General features: G+C 37.3%; 1 protein-coding gene across 13 annotated transcripts in view; it reads right to left on the bottom strand.

The window, feature by feature from the left end:
* Positions 1-5,326: 5,326 nt before the first annotated feature.
* The window catches only part of UTRN (utrophin), an 863,547-nt gene continuing 848,393 nt past the window's right edge, over positions 5,327-20,480 (bottom strand). For all 13 annotated transcript variants that reach the window (XM_068232090.1, XM_068232089.1, XM_068232092.1 and 10 more), the window contains 3 exons: positions 19,192-19,278; positions 13,419-13,441; positions 5,327-9,366 (listed from right to left, as the gene is read on the bottom strand). In XM_068232090.1, the coding sequence (XP_068088191.1) occupies positions 9,358-9,366; positions 13,419-13,441; positions 19,192-19,278 (119 nt within the window). In that variant the 3' untranslated portion in view covers positions 5,327-9,357. The remainder of the gene's footprint in view (positions 9,367-13,418; positions 13,442-19,191; positions 19,279-20,480) is intronic.

Here is a 20,480-nt window from a genome sequence, read left to right as displayed (position 1 = left end):
TAAGGTACACTTTATAAAGCGATTTAAACCAAAATTTTTTTTTATTAAAGTCTACCTTTTTTTTTTATCATTGTCCCACAAATACTACTACAAACAACAACAACAACAAAAAAAGAAGAAGAAGAAAAGAGTCAGAAACAAAAAAAAAAGGGAAAAGAAAGAAAGAAAGTTCAGCATAGTAGTCGAAAGTCCGCAGAAAATTCTATTTAGGAAGATTAAGTTGAATTCAATGCCCTCTCCCATACTTCTTTAATCTGATCAATTGCCAAATTCCCTCCAGAGCTAAATCCATCCCCACTCTCTATACTTAAAAATGATGTCAACTTTAATTTCCAATCAAACAATGATAAAGGTGTAGTATCTTTCCATCTATCTATAATTAGTTTTCTAGCCATAAGAGAAAATATATAGACGGTTGAGGATAAAATCGAATGAGCAGGTTTCTTAGATTGCCCAAACAGCGCCATTACCTCGTCCATTAAAAACTGAGGATCCATCGTACTCTTAATGAACCTTTCCAGATCCGCCCAGAATGATGATATCCCTTTACAACTCCAGAACCAATGCACAAAGGACGGGTTTGGGGTTCCACATCTCCAGCAGCCTCTGTTATTCCAGGCCCTCTGATCCTCAGTTTTTCGAGGAATACGGTACCATCTGGATACCAATTTGAACTGGATTAGCTGAACATTGGTGCTAGCAGGGAACCATATATCCCTAAATACTTGACTCCAATTTACATCCCTTATCTTAGGTCCCAAATCTCTTTCCCAACCAACCGAAACCTGGGTTTGCTCAGCCTTCTCGTTAGAAATTAAAAAATTATAAATTTTCCCCAGCGCCTTATCAGAAGTTGTACTTGCTATAAAGTAAGATTCCACACTATTCAGACTTCTTCTTATGGCAGCCTTTTTTTCCAAAGATGTTACAAAGTTACTTACTTGGAATTTTCCCAGCCAGGTTGATGGGGCCACTGAACTATCTAGAAGGTGCAAAATTGTCAGTTCTTCATCTAATTTGTTTATGACAAACCAGCCAGAAGATTGGCCTGGAATGAAATCAGGGTTATCATGCAGCTTCTGTAACGGGGTCTGTTTCCTTGCTTTCTTTGCTTCTGAATTCATCAGCTTTAAAAACGCTTGCAACGTTGGTCTGATAAATGGGTGGGATGATCCGCTTATTAATCCCTGAATCACTTTAGGTATCCATGAGAGCGCTTTCTGAAAGTCAACACAACGGGATTCCATTCTGACCCAGGTCTTACCTCTCACAATCTTGTTCCATTCAAGCATCCGCTTTAAAAGATTTGCCTGATAATAACAGGCCAGGTCAGGCGCCGCCAATCCTCCGTCCTCTCTTCTCCTAATAAGCCTATGATATGCAATCCTCGGTACTTTATTATTCCATATAAATCTTTGGAAAAGCCTGTGTAAGGAGTTAAACCATGATTGAGGAATAAAAACCGGAATATTTTGAATTAAAAACAAAAGTTTTGGAAGCAAAAAGGACTTAATAATAGCCACCCTTCCAATACTGTTAAAAATTGGTTTGTTCCAATTTTTCAAGGCACTGGTACAATGCAACACAAAAAAAAAGTCTACCTTCAAGCAAAAGGTTTTATCCATCTCGTTTCTGTCACCTCCACATTAACAATGAATAACGTCAATTGGGCAGCTGTATGACGCACTTGTACAAAATGTCTGGATACAGGAATTTAACTTTCATTTTGACCAAATTGCCAATGCTCCTTTTGCGTCCCTGTATCCTAACAGGCGCCATGTGCTTGGCCTTACCAATGTGGACAAAGCTGCATGGGCACTTCAGGCCATACACTACTAATGTACCATGACAAAAATACCAACCCTTTATTCAGATACTCTTATCAGGGAGCAGGTGTGAGATGGACTTGCCCTTTGTGATTGCATTGCAGCAATTGCAATTCATGCATGCAAACACACCATGTTTGACTGCTGATACTGAATCCTTCATTGGCTCCTCTAGGTCAGACTTCCTGACCCAATCACAGATAGTTTTTCCTCTTTTGTATGAAAAAAATAATGTGTTTGGAAAACAAAAACAAAACTAGTGGTCTTGTTGCAAAACCGACAAATATTTCCACACAACATTGCTGATTAGGCCCGAAATAAGACACACACAGGATTCTCTCATCTTTCACATTCCTCTGTTTGCAGTAATAATTTGCTGGCATGATAAACTGGCTGGATAGTGTACTGGTTAAGGGTTCTGCTTCTGACACAGGAGACCAGGGTTCAAATCTCAGCTCTTCCGGTTCAGTAAGTCAGTACTTATTCAAGAAGGAGTCTTTGGGGCTAGACTCCCTAACACTGCTACTGCCTACTGAGCATGGCTGCAGCTCAAGTGCACCAAGAGAAAAGCGCAATATAAATGTTATTTGTCTTCGTTTCTTGGCTTTCATTTTGTCAATTGTTTCAGCTGCTGCATCAAATTTCTCCTCTCTCTGTTCCTAAATACAGCAATCGTTGAGCCATTTTATTTCTCTTTCACTTTCCAGTACTTGTTGTTTTGCAATACTTAATTTCAACTTGCAGCCTGCCTTGTTCCTTGCTGCCATGAGTCCTTAGTGTTATTCTCCAGCATTTTTTTATTCAGCAATTGATTTGATTTTGTATATTTTCTAGATTGTCTGAGATCCTCTATATCAGTTTGTGCAGTCTCTTTGAGATTCAATACACCAACTGCATTACACTGTTAGCCTGTAAACCTGTTTGTGCTGCATCATTTGTTTCTATCCTGGCATGCTCGACTAATGAGAGGTTTGGAATGGAGAATTATGTCTCGTGTAAAGTGGATGGCATTCCCTGCCTGTAAACATGGCACGTGCAGAGTGGCAGGACACAAACAGACCTGTAATGAGTGAGTCATGCAATCAAACACGAGAGTGGCATAAATCTGATGCAACATTTTCCCCTTTGAAGCATTTGTCAGCAACTTGTTTTGATCTGTCTTGCTCTTTCCTGTAGTGTTATTTTGTTTTCTAGCCATTGCTTCTTTGTTATGTTATCTGTGTATGCCCTTGCCCCTGTATGACCCTTACATTTAGAGGCAAGGCTTCACTCTTACATTGCTACAGCACACTTTCTGTATTGCATGAGGCTTACTGCTCAACTTCCTGCCACCAGCTCTGAGCTTCAGGAGTGGATGAATAATAACTGGCTACAACTAAATGGTGACAAAACTGAGGTTCTTGTTATCGGAGGTCAGCGCTCGACAGCAAAGCAGCTCCAGTCTCAGCCAGTAATACTAAGGATAGGAAACTCAGACCTGAACAACTCAGACTTTGTGTGCAGCCTGGTTGTACTGATTGATGGGGACTACGCTTCAGGAATCAAATCTCAGCTGTTTCTTTCACCTAACGAAACATTGCAAGGATTAAACACCTCGTACCTCCAGTGGATCTTCCAACCCTAGTTCATGCCTTCATCAAATCAAGGCTGGACTACTGCAATTGTCTTTATACAGGCCTTCCAAAGACCTGCACCTCCTGCAATTAGTACAGGATACCGCTACAAAGCTGTTAACAAGCAAACCCCACCATTGTCACATAACACCATCCCTTCCCTTCCCTGGCAACTGATAACATTTAGAATTTGGTTTAAGATTGGCTTATTGACATTAAAATCCTTGCACAATCTGGGCCCTGGATACCTGAAGGACTTGTTGCAATGGCATCACATCCCCCACAATCTTACATAAAAAGGATCTAATAACTTGGTCAGCCACGGAGTCCACCTAAAAACCTTTGGAGACAGAGCCTTCTGTCATGCTGCCCTCACACATTGGAACTCTCTGCCACACCCAATCAGGACATCTCCATCCATGGAAGCATTTACTGTAAGTCCAAACTGAAAAGCCACTTGTGTAGTCTGGAATTTACAATTATATACACAGTCCAGCCTGCAAAAGCACTTTACAAATGTTATTGTATTGTACTGATCATGTGACGAAGGGGTGCCAATCCAAAATATTGTACTAATGAATTAAAATATTTCATTTTTGATGACATAATTCTGCCTCCACCACGTTCACTGGAGCAAAGTTTCATTTGTCAGTTGCTCCTCCCTGTGGGTCCATATTCTTTATCTTTCAAGCCTCACTCATGAGTACATCTATGCCCCACCTCATTGCCACCATGTTTAGAGGCCTGACATGCTTACTGCTTTACACTTACATGTTGCAACAGAGGCCCCCAATATCGTAATACTAAAGCATGCTTCCCCCTTCTTCCAAGGAGGTACCATCATTACAAAATGACAATTTGCCCCCCCCCCCCCCCTCATTGCTATCGCACGGCTTCCAAAACAAATAGAGCACACTGGCATTTTTATTTCAATTTTCACCCTTCCCCCCAATCAGACTTGCTATGCAGTTTCATTGTCATAGCTGTTATTAAGTTTTGCAGCAATCTGTGCTACCAACGCTCTTTAGTAGGATCGTACCAGATATACTAGCTTTCACTCCCCATATGCTTTGATAAATCCTGGAGTGTGTATATATTTTCAACAACAGAATCTAAACAGTTGTGAAGGAAAAGGTAACATAAAGATGTAGGTTTACAAAAGGGGGGGGGAGAGCTTGGAGCCATGTATACCTCCTATAGACATTTAAACGAAAGTTCATCATGGGCAGAGACTGATGCAAAAGGTCAAAGGAGCTCTGTGAAGTATTGGCTAATTCATTAGGAGCATATACACAGCAGAACCTAAATAAGTAATTTCTGCAAAATACATGAAGCTTCTGCTTACATATAAAACCTGCAAGGTGAGTGGAAGGAGACAATGATGATCTTAATACCCTTGCATTTACTTTCTGGATGTGTTGTTGACCTAAGGCTAAAGTTTAAAAAAATGCATACGGAGAATGATTTCACAAACTACAATGCATTATTTACATTGGCAATCTTCTTCAAGGTGAAAGGGGTTAAGAGCCAGAGTTGACATTGGATGAGGGGAATTTTAGCCAAGGATAAAACATGCCAAGCTTTAATAGAAATATATCTTCTAATATATTTTCACTCTTAACCCAAGCAACCAGAGACCAAAATTCAAGTAACAAAATGTTCTTTAAAATAATTATTTGTATGTGATTTTTTACACAGCTAGAGTCCTGTGGAGTCTGATGCATTATATATGAAATGTCTTAGTGCCTGTGAGCGATGGTTGTGGCATATGGTAAGGAAGGATGCATCACCTTTTTCTGCCATATATCTAACATAACAAAGCAAACAATACTCTTCAACCTTACTGGTTACATTTAGAGCTTTGCCGCTTAAATAATTAAACCAGTCTTGTGTTAAAAAGGCAGTTTATTGAGAATACAACAGACTGGTTTTCAGTATGTTGCCACAGCAGGCGGTATAGAGGATATCAGCACATATTATCACAAAGTGTGAAAGAACAAAGAACCATATATATATATATACATATACATCTGGAGTACTGACTTATTTATCTGCAGTCACAAGGAAATGATGTGTACATTATAATATTTATGAAAAGTTTTACAAGGCAGAAGAGTAAAAGAATGAAAAAAAATAAAATAAAAATAACCAAGTCTACCTCTGCAATAGTGATGATAAATTTTGCTTGCTTCATTTATCCGGAAAATCATTAAACCTAAAATGAATCTATCACTATATTTAGTGCTAATGGCAGATGGAGCTGAGGTAGAAAGGTGAACATGGCTTCCACGTTTTGCGACTTTGTTTTTAATTCAAACTATGAATTAAAATATTTTATTGGTCGAGAAAAATACAATTTGCCAGATCCCTCTTGTAACAAACAAGATGTCAATTCCCGCCCGGTCCCACAAGCTGTGAAAAAATATACCTTTCATTTTGCACATAATTAAAAAAATATTCATAATCTGTGACACGTTGTGCTAGGAAGAAGGGTATTAGTTAATATTGTTTTTACTGCACTTTGCAAAGTCAGATATAGAATTAAGCTTTAGTGGCATGGTCTAGGCTGTAAAGCAACTCTAAAATCTCTATAAAAAAATGAGATAGGCAATAGAAAACAGAATTGGCCAAGTGAGGTGCCACTGTCACAGCCACTTACCTATGTTATTATTCTGTATCACAACCAAAGGTCCTGATGCCTCATAGTGTAAGTCATAAATTGTAGGGATTCAAAAATAGCATATGTATTCAGCCCCTCCCCCACACGTTTGCACCTAGTAATTGGCCAAGGTGTAAACTGGGGTTCAGGGTCTGCTGCACACAACCAGGAGGCAGCAAGGGGAAGCAGTACAAAAATAAGTGGCTATATGACAGCACAATTTTTGATAGTGTCAAGTACGTTTTCAAGTGGCTGCCTCATATGTGTTATAGCAACTCTAAAGTTGGTCAAAAGTCTGACTATCGCTGGGGCTAGCTGTTGCATTTTCAAGCAGGCAAAAAAAGCATACTGATAGCAATTCAAGAACGGGAATCATGATATAGATAAAAAAGAATTTCCTTCATTGAACAAATTATTAGTTTTAATGTGCAAAGCCTCCTCAAACAAATAGAACTTTCCTTATTTATTTTAAAGCTATGTACATTATATTAAGGACATGTTTTCCCAAAGTTAAGAAGATTAAGCATGTTAGTGAATTCGATGCCTTCCTTGAAGTCTGATTTTCAAAGACATCTATTGTAAAAAAAAAAAAAACAACAAAATTTTTTCACACACTGCATATCATTAACCTTTACAGAAAGCAGCCCAAAAAATTTTTTTTTTCTCTTTCCCAAAGTCCGCTCTTTATCTTTCCTATGAAAATAATCAATGGGGCTGCACCAGGTACCAGGTATCTAATAGGTATAGATCTTCTATGAGGCAGGTTTAAATATAATGAGCACATTTTGCAAATTGCCATTTCCATTTTACACATTTCATAGATAGCTCTACTGCTCGTATGGTCAACAGTTGTTGGAAAGAGGACATTTTGGGAGGATATTTCAGAAAATGTTGATGATAATAATGATATATATATATATATATATATATATATATATATATATATTTTTTTTACGATAGATGCCTTTTAAATTTTATTCCTCTCTAGCAGTATGTTTAGTAGATACAGGACATTTGGTCAAAAGGGCAAACTTTAACAAAAAGTGGAATCCTCACAGTGGCATACAATATATGCATGTGGTAATCATCCTGGTACACAAATGGCTATGGTAAAAGGAAAGCATACAACCAATGATACTTTTTTTTATTTATAAACTCTTGCAATCCATAGGCACTGAATGTATTCACGTGTACTTTTAACCACTAGAAAAATACTCATTTCTGTTACTTTACAACCCTGTCTTAACCTTAAATCCCAAAAGCAAAACACATACTGGGTTGGGGGATAAAAACAAAAAACAAATACCCTGTGAAGATAAACAAGAGTTTAGCAAATCCTGTGAGTACATTTAAGACCTTATGTAAAAGTAACTCAGACCCAAGTAGGAAATTAATCTAGAAAAATGTATAGTTTTACAATAGGCAAAATGTGTTCTCTAAATGACCAAGGTAATGTTGTATACTATATATTTTTTTTCTTATAGTAATTCTGTCAAAGCATGTGGCCTTAAAAAAACAACCTTCCCTTTGCTGATCTTACAGATGATGAGAACTGGTTGATCTTTAGGATAAGGTCATATCTGTGAGCAGAAATCAGTGGGATATTTTATCATTTGTCTTGGATTATTGTTTTGCTCGGCAGTGCAATTGCCATCCAATGAGCTCATCTGAACTAGACATACAGCACTCCTACACTGGAAGTCTCTCTCCCCAAAAAGACAATAAGATGTACACCTCTGTAACAAGATATCTGTTTTTTCTTGAGAAACTTGTTACTGTTCTTTAATTATGGCCGACACAACAAGATTCTCACCTGACATGACACTTGAATGAGTCATAGTATGCAATATCTTGCTTTTATGAACGGCCTCTTGTAATATTCTCCTAAAAAATATTTGTAAAATTAAATGTACAATAAACCTTGTGATCTTATGGTCATTCAATATGAAAAGGTCTCGTAAGATTAGACCTTCACCAATAAATATATTCATATTTTATTATGTCTATTTAGTCCAATTTTTTTTGAAAAGATCCTTTGGTAATTCTGATTTCCCAGACTCCTCCAGTGCTGGCACTGCAGCATGGTGTTGACTTTACATTGGCTCTCATTTTGTACTCTTCCTTTGTACATAAGAATTTAAGACACAGACTAAAAATCCCTTTAACAGTTCCATTTACTGCAGTAAACATAGCTATTGCTCATTAGGATTATTTGTGTCCATTTATGAAACAAAATACTGGCTAAACAACTGAGTGGTGCAATCCAAAGCAAACAGCTATTGTTTATGAGCAGTTAAATGTATGAAACGTAATTTCTGATTGGTTGCTGTTAGCTAATGCATACCACTGTTCTATTATATAAATCCCCTTAGTGTTTTTAAATTCAGCAGAACAGTAACAGACAGCATGCTACCTTTTACTAAGCAATATCTCAACGCATACAATAAGACTGTTTTTATTGTATATACTGTAAAAAGATGTGCCACGTCCCTAAAACAATAGGGATTATATTTGAACAGGTGTTTAAATGTTTTCAATGTCCAACAAGTGCTCATGAACTGTATTTTGTAAAGCTGAGATACTTACAATTAGAGAAGTCACATGTCCTGATGGGGCGTTAGCAGGCCTCTGTGATGATGTACATCTTTACTGGCACTTCAATGGTTTATCAGTGGTTTATCCACACATCATCACAGAAGCACATTCAATACAACTACAATGCAAGATAACTCAGGATCTATAAATGAACGTTTAGGCCTGATCCTGATGCAACTAGAAATAATAGGAAATATCTGAAAAAAATTGGTGACCATTATAGTGGTGCCCTAATAAGCTTGGCATCAGACATGACCTTTCAGTCACCCTGCTACATGGAAGCTCAACTGTATGTGCAGAGAATGTGCAGACGGACTGTATACTAAGGGGTATGTTTGCACTTATAACAAAAAAGCATAGAAATCCTCCCTCTGACTTGTCTTTATAATGTTTAAACTTTTTTTTATACAAATGACATAGATCATACTAAATACCAAATACGCCACATATCATTAATTTACAGTTGCATAGAAAGAGAAGAAAATAGAGAACAGACAGTATGTAAAAACATGTCTTCATCTTTGGGTATTCAGTGTCATTTGCCTTCAGTAGGACACGCAGGATGCTTTTCAGTCCCATGCAGTCTCTCAGTAATAGATTCAGTGATTGGCTCTGTTAGGAAGGGACTTGGTGCCAAAGACAGATGTTTCCAAGATCGGATCTCTCACATAGCCTGGCCAGACAGGAATAACAATTAATGGTCATAACATGAGTTGGCACAGTATTATTCAGCACATGCTGCCATAAGCATATTATTATTTGTCTTGTCCTTTCATAAACAAGGGAATCAATATGAGTAATTTGCATTCTTATTATCTACTTGTTTGTAGAATGTTGGTAGCTTGTAAGGAAGAATATCAATGTATAGAATAATGGCACCTGTTTCATGTTTTCTTCCCTTTTTTTTTCCCTTAACTTACCTCTTTACACCCCAAAAAAGTCAAACTACTGCCCAAACCTGTATTTAAGTTTTATATAGGATGTTAACTTGGTAAAACTAAATCAATGCCATGGCCCTTATTCAATTAACTTTTTTGATACTTTCACACTTAATCAATAAAATGCATTTTAATACACCAGGAGGTAAGACAGTACAATAATACAATACTGGTTCACTACGAGCTTTCTGGGCAATCTGCAACTCAGGGTGTTTCAAGTCCTACCCTACAGAGCCAAAAAGGACAACAAAAGGGATGATTTGCATATTAGGCAGTGATGCATTGTGGGAGACATCATATACTCACTCCAACCTGAATAATACAAATACCTTCTGTTTTAAGAAGGCAAATTTCTGTTTTGTTAAACTGCTACTTTATTTTTCTAGTTAAAGAAACAAAAATCAACTTTTAGCAGGCAATAGAATTAAGGCATTGACTAAAAATAAATATAATATGAAGCACTCGCCAATATAGCACAATTACATTTCACCAGTGATTATAAAGAAAATGAGCAGATTTCAGATAGAAGATTGAGTTTATGTGGGTAACTATTGAATACATGTCTCATGACATACAGAATCCTTATACAGGATTCATGTATTCGCTGTAAATTAGGTTTCACACAGTTGCATTCTCATGTGCCCAAATGTATTGAGTTTTTTTTTGTTTTGTAACATTATAAGTGCATGTCATTGACACATGTAATACATGAGTAACAGCGTTCAATACTCTGTACATTCCCTTGAAATTTAGAATAACTATTCTAAACAAGTACTAGTTGGAAGACATCTGGTTTACATAGTAAGAAGCTGCTGATAGTGCTCCCAGGACTCCAGGTGGCAATCAATAAACACAAAGGTGCTGTAGAGGGATAAAATAATACCTACAATAAAAACAGAAGCTCTGCACAAATATTATATGCGTGTCTATCTGTTCTGATGCCAGATTTTCAATATCAATTAAAGTGTGCCTTGCACTCCCTTATTATTTTTACAGAAGAAGAAGAAGAAGGGTATGGAGCGCTTACATAACGTGACCAATATGAGGAACCTATGAAACATACCTTTCTCAGACCACTGTAGGGCCTGCAAATGTAACATTATGCTAGAACATGTGTTTATTTACTGTATAGCTGTGTTAATGAAAATGACAACATCTATATATAAAATGCGTGTGTATGCATATGTATAAAATGTGCTGTAAAGGTTTGCTTTTGCTATGTTGTTGTTCTATATACGATTTTGGACTAGCCCAGCTCCTCATGGGGGATTCATCAGGAATTCATTTATTTTCAAAAACTCCCTGGATGGCATGATCAGTTGGACAGCATCTTTGTATAGGTCATTTTCAGGGAATAAAGAAAACTTTGAGTATCCCCCATTGATACATGTACAACTCCAAAACCTGTCAGAACTGTTAGATTAATAATACCTACTGTAACTGACAGCCTCATAGGGAAAAGTAACCTATAGTGCATTTTACTCTGGGACAGATGAACATCTTACATGTATGTGTACACATTTATTTTAAATTAAATGTTATTTTCAGGATAGTGGTCCTTTAAGATTATGCACAGTGTTCAGTTGAAGACTGTCAATCTATTGCAGCCTGGAAGCAGTTAGGATTAGTGTTAGGCACAAGAGGCATGGGTGGGGGAACTGAAAGGTAGGATACTGAACTTGCAAAAATGAATCCAATATGCAGCCCCCACTTTAACATGCCACATTCACCTTTGCATCGTGGTATTAACTGTCGCCACAATAAGGTTGAGTTCAGTGAGATAAGGGTCGGATATGTAATGTGTGGCTCTGACAGGTTTAAGTGCATGAATCTTTGAACAATTCACTGAGCATGTCCTATTCTGGCAGTATACGTATACATGTGAGGGTCTATTCCTACTGCAGCCTGTTGTATTGAAAGCATGAGATACAAGACCTGGCACTTCCTGAGGCCAATTGTGACTAGCCAATGTCTAGACAATCTGGAAGCCTGAACATACCAGTAAATATGCTATAAATACAACACTATCTGGCGCTGGATACTAGAATCCTAAATGATAAGCTGCGTGACCCGTGGAGGGAATCCCTAAACCCTCAAAATATAGAATTCAAATTTGTGTATAACACTGGCACGCGCTAAAAATTCTATAGCAGTTTATTGGATATATAAAAAGAAAGAATTTAATCACTCTCCACACTCTCCAAAGAACAATATGACAATAGATTGAATATAAATCCCCTTAAAAGATATTTAGATTTTTTAGATATATGTTAGTGGTAGTAGTTAGGCAGGCGGAACAGAGAGGCCTCTCTGAAGTATGTGTGAGTTTTGAAAGCGTGTGGAGAGTGATTAAATTCTTTCTTTTTATATATCCAATAAACTGCTATAGAATTTTTAGCGCGTGCCAGTGTTATACACAAATTTGAATACCAGTAAATATGTCCAGTACAGTGGACAACACAGTTTTTTTTTTTATACCAAGGGCCAGTCGGACAAAATTCAATTAATTAGGCTAGACTGCAACTTAGTGCATACATGTAAACAGGGTGTCATGGTAAAATGGTCCTATAATTGAACATCTGTAAAATTACTGATATGCTATTAGACAATGGGTAATACTATGGTAGAATAATAGTATTTTTTACCAATATTTTGCTATAGCTAAACCTAACCTTATTCTAATTTGCACCCTCCCTCTATTGATACCTATCTTTAAATAAAACCCATTGCCACTGTATCTTTATTTATATATTTGGGCTGCTTAAACCTCTCCACCAATATTTGCACCTTCTAAAAACGATAATTATCAGGTGCTACTGTATCCCCCTGGGTGGTGCTATAGCTGCAGTCAAGATTGCGGTCTATGTGGTGCCCATTTTACTTGAGTGCCATAGCTGCCCAAATTACTTACTTCAAACTTAGTTCTCTCCAACATATTTACCAGTGCGATTTTGGTATAAAATTACTGTATCCGCTATGTTAACCCTTAGACTGCAGAGTACATTTATACGTGTTCTGTGTTTTTGCATCCATATGTCCAGCAACAGATGCCTATAAGCCATTCTGCTTTCCCATATTCCTGTGCCACAGATGTCTAAAAAGTGCTCAATGCACAGTTTTGGCTCAGTGCCAACTTTCTACTTTACTTGAACAATGCAAATAAGTCGAAGATGATGTTACTGCAAATCTATGCAGCTTTAACTGCAATATTTGATTAGTTCATTTTACAATAGCCTTTAACAAGCATAATTATGTATCATAATAATTAGCATAATTCCCAATCATCCCAAATACATTTGCACCTCAATGACGAAGCAGGTAATTTTGGTGCATGCTCTTCCTCACACTGCGCCTGTTATTATGTCTATGGCAGTGCAGCAGTGTAAGTTGGGTGCCGACAATCACCGGACCCGGAATTACTTCTCCCTCCAAGTTGTAGCAACTCGGAGGGGGAACAGTAATTAAAGCTGTCCGGAATTTTTTGCCGCAGCAGGGTAAGCCATCATTCGGCTCACCCTGCCCCAAAATGACGGGTGGTGAGTTCCCATATGCCCTCAATGACATCCCAACTGCCTAATGCAGACTTTGGTACATGTAGATTCAGGCAAGACATTTAATAAACACAATACAAACATAGCTGGCACTTGCGGGTAGCTTTTTTAAAAAATAGCTAGTAGTCTAAGTACTTTCCAGTTCTGACTAAACATCTGTATTTGAATCCATAAAATTAGTGTAGCTTAGCATAAGCTTTTTAGTTTATAGTAGGCAAACAGAAAATGAATCATACCTGTTCTCTTCCAGAAGAACTTGCTGTAAATATTAAAAGAAGAAAAAAATCCATTAGAGTTCCCGTATAAAATACGCCATTAAAAATCAAGCATGCTGTAAACAACTGGCTTGGCAGATTTAAAAATGAGAACTGGGAGAAGGAAAAGCCTGCTATAATATATATTTATTTATCCGCCTGCTGATTAAGATACTGGTATGTAATTCTTTCAGTACAGGCTTATTTTCTACGTGTGAAATCTAACAGTACTGCCTTCCTTGCCATGAAAGTGATTTCAGATAGCGAAAATTACATATTTTGTTTGAGGATGGTAAGCTTGATATTTGCTCAGAACCAATCCTTGCAATGAGCTGGGTGAGAAAATCCTGCTAATCCTATGCGGTATCCCAACAACACAGCCATAACCTTTCAGATGATTACATATGTGGGCTTTGCAAACAAGTCTTTGCACTGCCTACTTGGGTGGTGGGATTTAACATGAATAATAATACAAATACAAGATTCCTTCCTAGTGGTGTTGTTTTCTTTTGCAACCCTTCAGTAGCAGACCTACATCCATCCACTGTTTTATAGTTGTCTGTGTGCCTGTTGGCAAAATTCACTAATTTCAGCTAATCTGAGTTCATAGAAGCCACCGAACAGTGTTCAGAGTCATTCTGCTGTATAATACCTTGTTTTAGTCTGAAAGGCATGCTCAAGAATTTTGAAAATGACAACCATCCTTTCCTCTAAACCAGGGATGGGTAAACTACGGCCCGCAGGCCATATCCGGCATTATTTTCCTGTAGCCATGCTCTGCCTGTCAGCGTGGGACACACGAAGATCGAGTAGTGACGCTGCAGGATGAGTCACCTGCTAGGTGAGTAGATTGATTTTATTTTCGGGTGATTATGGGACACTATCTTGGAGGGGACACGGAAAGAGGGGACACAGACGGAGGGGGACAGCAACATTAAAGGGAAACATATTGCCTGATGAGTTTATAAGGGGGAAAATCATATGGGAAATTATGGCAAATGTGAATATTTTGTGGGAACATTGGCACCTTTCGTGTATTTTGTGAGTTCATTACCGAATTATGTGTATTTTGTGGGAACATTTTCGCATTACGTGTGGTTTGTAGGAAAATTGCCACCTTAAAGTGTATTTTGTGGGAATATTGCCCCATTACGTGTATTTTGGGGGAACATTGCCACCTAAGGTGTATTTTGTGGGATCATTGCCCGAATTATGTGTAATTTGTGGGAACATGGCCGCATTACGTGTATTTTGGGGGAACATTGCCACCTAAGGTATATTTTGTGGGATCGTTGCCCGAATTATGTGTAATTTGTGGGAACATTGCCGCATTACGTGTATTTTGTGGAAACATTTTATTTTGTGGCAGTATTGCCAAATTACGTGTATTTTGTGGGAATATTGCTGCACTACACGTTTTTTGTGGGAACATTTTATTTTGTGAGAATATTGCCGCCTTACGTATATTTTGTGGGAATATTGTATTTTGTGGCAGCATTGCCACCTTACGTGTATTTTGAGGGAACATTGCCACATGGTGTGTATTTTGTTGGAAGCATTGCCGCATTACGTATATTTTGTAGGAAATGCTGCCAAGCTGTCACATTATGTGTCTTGCTGTCTGAGGGGGTCTGCCTGGTGTCCCTGTGTTGTTTGGTGCCGGCTGCTGCCATTTACTGTTTGTGGGGGGGGGGGGGGGGGTCCAATTATCATTAGGGTCACTTTGCCTAAGTGTGTTTTGGGAGAAAACTCGGGCCCACTGTCTATTTGTTACACTGTTTCATTATACTTTGCTCCACCCACATACTGACATGGCCACACCCATTTTCGGTGCTGCGCTTTTCGCCACACTCACTCCTATTCTGTTCCAGGCCTTCAGTCAAACTTGAGAACCCGATGTGGCTGAGTCAAACAGTTTGCCCACCCCTGAATGCCCAAGATACACTAGCTTAAAAAAGGTGTAAATACTTGTTTCTAAAGCTGATCTGTGCAGTTGCCAAATACAGTAGATTCTCAGTTATCTGCCACTGATGGGGATAGGCTGATGCAAAATAAGTGTGCTTTCAGGTTGTTTGAGGCCTCAGTGGAACAATGATCATGCATAATGGACCAATGCTGTCCTATGGGCTCGTTCACACAGGGGTCACTATGCCTAGGTTATTCCACCTCCGACCTGCATACTTCTCTGGAAAGCAAGTCTGCTGCCATTCATTCAATAGAATGGCATGCATATGGTCAATACACCATACACTGCAATGGACCGTCAGAGCAGTCCACCATATCCATACTATTTGCATGCAATACTGCTCTGGCTCCAGCGGAACTTGTAGGAGCAAAATTTTCATCTATTTTAAGTAATGGAGAAAATCAAAGAACATCCCATTGGCTGCAAAATAGTTGTTTATATACGGGCAGGAAAAATATACTACATCAGGTGTTTTATATACTACTATACTAATATACTACATCAGGTGTTTTATACACTACTATACTAATACACTACATCAGGTGTTTTTTACACTACTATACTAATACAGTGCATCAGGTGTCTTATACACTACTATACTAATACACTACATCAGGAGTTTTATACACTACTATACTAATACACTACATCAGGTGTTTTATACACTACTATACTAATACACTACATCAGGTGTCTTATACACTACTATACTAATACACTACATCAGATGTTTTATACACTACTATACTAATACACTACATCAGGTGTCCTATACACTACTATACTAATACACTACATCAGGTGTCTTATACACTACTATACTAATACACTACATCAGGTGTTTTATACACTACTATACTAATATACTACATCAGGTGTCTTATACACTACTATACTAATACACTACATCAGGTGTCTTATACACTACTATACTAATACACTACATCAGATGTCTTATATACTACTATACTATTACACTACATCAGGTGTTTTATACACTACTATGCGAATACACTACAACAGAAGTCTTATACACTACTATACTAATACACTACATCAGTTGTCTTATACTCTACTATACTAATACACTACATCAGGTGTCTTATACACTACTATACTAATACACTACATCAGGTGTCTTATACACTACTATACTAATACACTACATCAGGTGTCTTATACACTACTATACTAATACACTACATCAGGTGTTTTATACACTACTATACTAATACACTACATCAGTTGTCTTATACTCTACTATACTAATACCCTGCATCAGATGTTTTATACACTACTATACTAATACACTACATCAGGTGTCTTATACACCACTATACTAATACACTACATCAGATGTTTTATACACTACTATACTAATGGATTACATCGGGTGTTTTATACACTACTATATTAATACACTACATCAGGTGTCTTATACACTGCTATACTAATACACTACATCAGGTGTTTTATAAACTACTATACTAATGGATTACATCAGGTGTTTTATAAACTACTATACTAATGGATTACATCAGGTGTTTTATACACTACTATATTAATACACTACATCAGGTGTATTATACACTGCTATACTAATACACTACATCAGGTGTTTTATAAACTACTATACTAATGGATTACATCAGGTGTTTTATACACTACTATATTAATACACTACATCAGGTGTCTTATACACTGCTATACTAATACACTACAACAGGTGTTTTATAAACTACTATACTAATGGATTACATCAGGTGTTTTATAAACTACTATACTAATGGATTACATCAGGTGTTTTACTCCCACCGAGAAACTTATGCATTGTATTTATGGATACAGAATACTATAATCTATTTTTCAAAGAGGAAGTATTGAATTTGTGTGGCAGGCAGCTCAATGTATGTAGAATAATTATGAAACAAAAGTTCACTGTGAATGTTTGACACGAATATGAAATGAATGAAACTTTATGTAATAAATTCATATACATTCAGCCTGCAAAACAAGCAGATTTATATTCAGTGAGATAGGTAAGCAATCTGCGGAACTCCCCAATGTTTCTCAGGAGGGAGCCTGTCAGCTTGCACATCAATGAGAATCTGATTTAAAAAAAAAAATCTTTATTTCTGTCACTAGATGGGTTTAAAGAATAGCTGCATGTATTATAAGCCATAGTCACCAGGCGACTCATTCTCTGTTCCCCAGAGTAGAAAGGATTCTATAATAGACTCCAAATCTGCCTAGGAAAGTCAACAGGCATAGACAGTTGCCTAAAGAAATCTAATAATGTCTGTTCTATGGACTTAATTATAATCCTGTATCATCTTGAAACTTGACACTTAATTCATTCTGAGTCAATAAATCCCATTTATCCGCATGCAATATAGAAGTTATTCATATGTATTGCACATTTATTTGGTTTTTGATATGCATACAGATGGAGGAAATATTATTATTACTGCTATCACATATTTATATATTTTTTATATTAAGACTCTGTGATTTAACCTTACTTGAATAGATTTTTTACTTTCATGACTTTAAGTTGTGTTTTGCCAGTTAGGGCTGAAACCAGGGCTGTATTTTAGAGCTTTGCAAGTTATCAAAAAGATATAAAAAAAATAAAATAAAAAAAAAACACAAGGGGAGAAGCTTGGGGAGATTTTATGAATCACTCAAGGACTGGTAAACTACACAAATAATATGCCACTTCTTGGCACATGTGTCTAAATGAAAGCCCACAGTCCTAAATAGGCTTCATCTTTCTTAGCTCCACATTTCCAGACTCTTGATCTCTTAATAAACTCTCCAGTCTTCACTAGTTTTACACTGAATCTATTATTAAGTATCTCATAAAAGGGAGTAAACTGATCTAACTGATGTAAGATAAGAAGTATGTACAAAGGATGGAGCATGGCAATAACATTAATAAAATTGTGACAATATTACCATAAGAAATAAAATTATTTTCACACACTCCTAAACCAACTGGGGGTGGGCACAGCACCTAATACTTCTATATGGGGGGCGCTTAATACTGATATTTGCCCAGGGCCCCATTTTATCTAGAACCAGCCCAATCCACTGGCCCTTACAATTACTATTTATCATTTTAAGTGTCTGTAAATTTTACAGAAAGCTTAGTTTTATGCCATATTCACTCCAAAAACTATTATTACTGAACTGAAGTAAAATACATAAATGACCGTACACCCAAAATGTTTTTCTACGTAAAAGAGCTCTTGCTATAAAACATAATTCTGATGAAATGGCATGTTAGCAATTTTATACAGCATTTATTGCTGTACAAGTAAAAATACTATACAACCATTGCTGCCGTTAACTCCAGCCATGTGAATACCTTCTACCATGTGCGTGTTAAGATCTCCATTTTCAGATCCAACGTAGCTTTGCTATACCCACACAAGAGGTATAGCCATACTATACCCACACTAGGTACACCACTTGATTCTGAACTATATCACTAGTATCGCAAGAATCTGAGCTATATCTAAAGTCAGTTTGAACAAATTTCTTCATTGCCGCACAGTTTGTCCAACAATGGTCAGTAACAGATTTATCAAAGAAGGGGCAAGAAAACCTCCTAAACCAAAACACTTACATTACAAAAAAATAATAACAGGTTATCTTTCCTGTATCCAAAATTAACAGCCATGAGAAATTAGATACCACTTAACTGAAACTGGGAAACTTTACCTATCTTAAAAACAAAACTCTTTAACAGACAAAGGAAAATGTGTAAGCAGTGGGAAGACTTACGGCTGCTGAGTGGAAATGTGCTGTTTATTTGTTCCATCACATCTGTCAGGTCCGTGCTGGTGGTATGAGGCGGAGACAGTATATCATCTGTAAATATAATAACCAAAGCAGCAATGCTTAGAAATAAAATGTAACAGATCCTTACAGCTGAAGTCTATTAAAGTTTCACTGGCATGCCATGTTAATACAGAAACGTTGGCTATGCATGAGTGATATCCAAGATGAGATTGTCTCTAGCTGAGGCTTCATAATTGCTGCTTGGAGTAGAATTAAAATTATTCTACTGGGATCACTTACAATGGGTCTCTCTACCGGGTAAGATGAGCCTGTGTAATATAAAAGCGCTGCTCCACTTCACGGATGAATGATCAGGTTCCCGATGAAGCAGCCTATGCAGTGCAACTGGTAAACATGATTTTTCACCCACCATTTAGATTTGCTGTCATTACGGCATATTTTATACATTTTGGTGGCCAAAAGGTATAAATTAGATAGTTCATCAGTTTACAAGAAGCATAAAACCAGTCTATATTTTTGCCTTCACAACCACAGATTACATTATTTTTTTCCTGCAAATTTTTGTTTACAAATTGACAAAAACAATACAAAAATGACATCTAGTGGTTAAAGGGGCACTATGGCGAAAAATTGTAACATTTAAAATACATACAAACATACAAATAAGAAGCACATTTATTCCAGAGTAAAATGAGCCATAAATTACTTTCTCCTATGTTGCTGTCGCTTACAGTAGGTAGTAGAAATCTGACAGAAGTGACAGGTCTTGGACTAGTCCATCTCTTCATGGGGGGATTCTCAGGTATTTATGTATTTTCAAAAGCACTAAGTGTATGGCAGTTTCTCTGTCCAACTGCCAAAAAACTGTGTGGTGAGCAGGGAAGCTGGCCAGCATCATTGTTTAAATCCTTTTTAGGGAATATCTTTATAAAGAATAAAAGTCTTGCTGAGAATCCCCTCTGAAGAGATGGACTAGTCCAAAACCTGTCACTTCTGTCACATTTCTACTGCCTATTGTAAGTGACAGCAACATAGGAGAAAAGTAATTTATGGCTCATTTTACCCTGGAAAAAAAGTACTTATATGTATATGTTTGCACATATTTTAAATGTTACAATGTTTCACCATAGTGCCCCTTTAAGTTGGCAGGTAGGCTTACAGTGAGGAAAGAGTCACACTGTCCAGTAGCACTACAGCCAGCTGCTGGTATACCATAGCTATGTGTTGTCGCTCCTCTATGACCTAACCATTGTCATGTGGCTCCTTCTCTT

Source organism: Hyperolius riggenbachi, chromosome 4, assembly GCF_040937935.1.
Source record: "Hyperolius riggenbachi isolate aHypRig1 chromosome 4, aHypRig1.pri, whole genome shotgun sequence".
NCBI classification, from domain to species: domain Eukaryota; kingdom Metazoa; phylum Chordata; class Amphibia; order Anura; family Hyperoliidae; genus Hyperolius; species Hyperolius riggenbachi.
The sequence above is the reverse complement of the archived record's forward strand: the minus strand, read 5'-3'. Positions and strand labels throughout refer to the sequence as shown.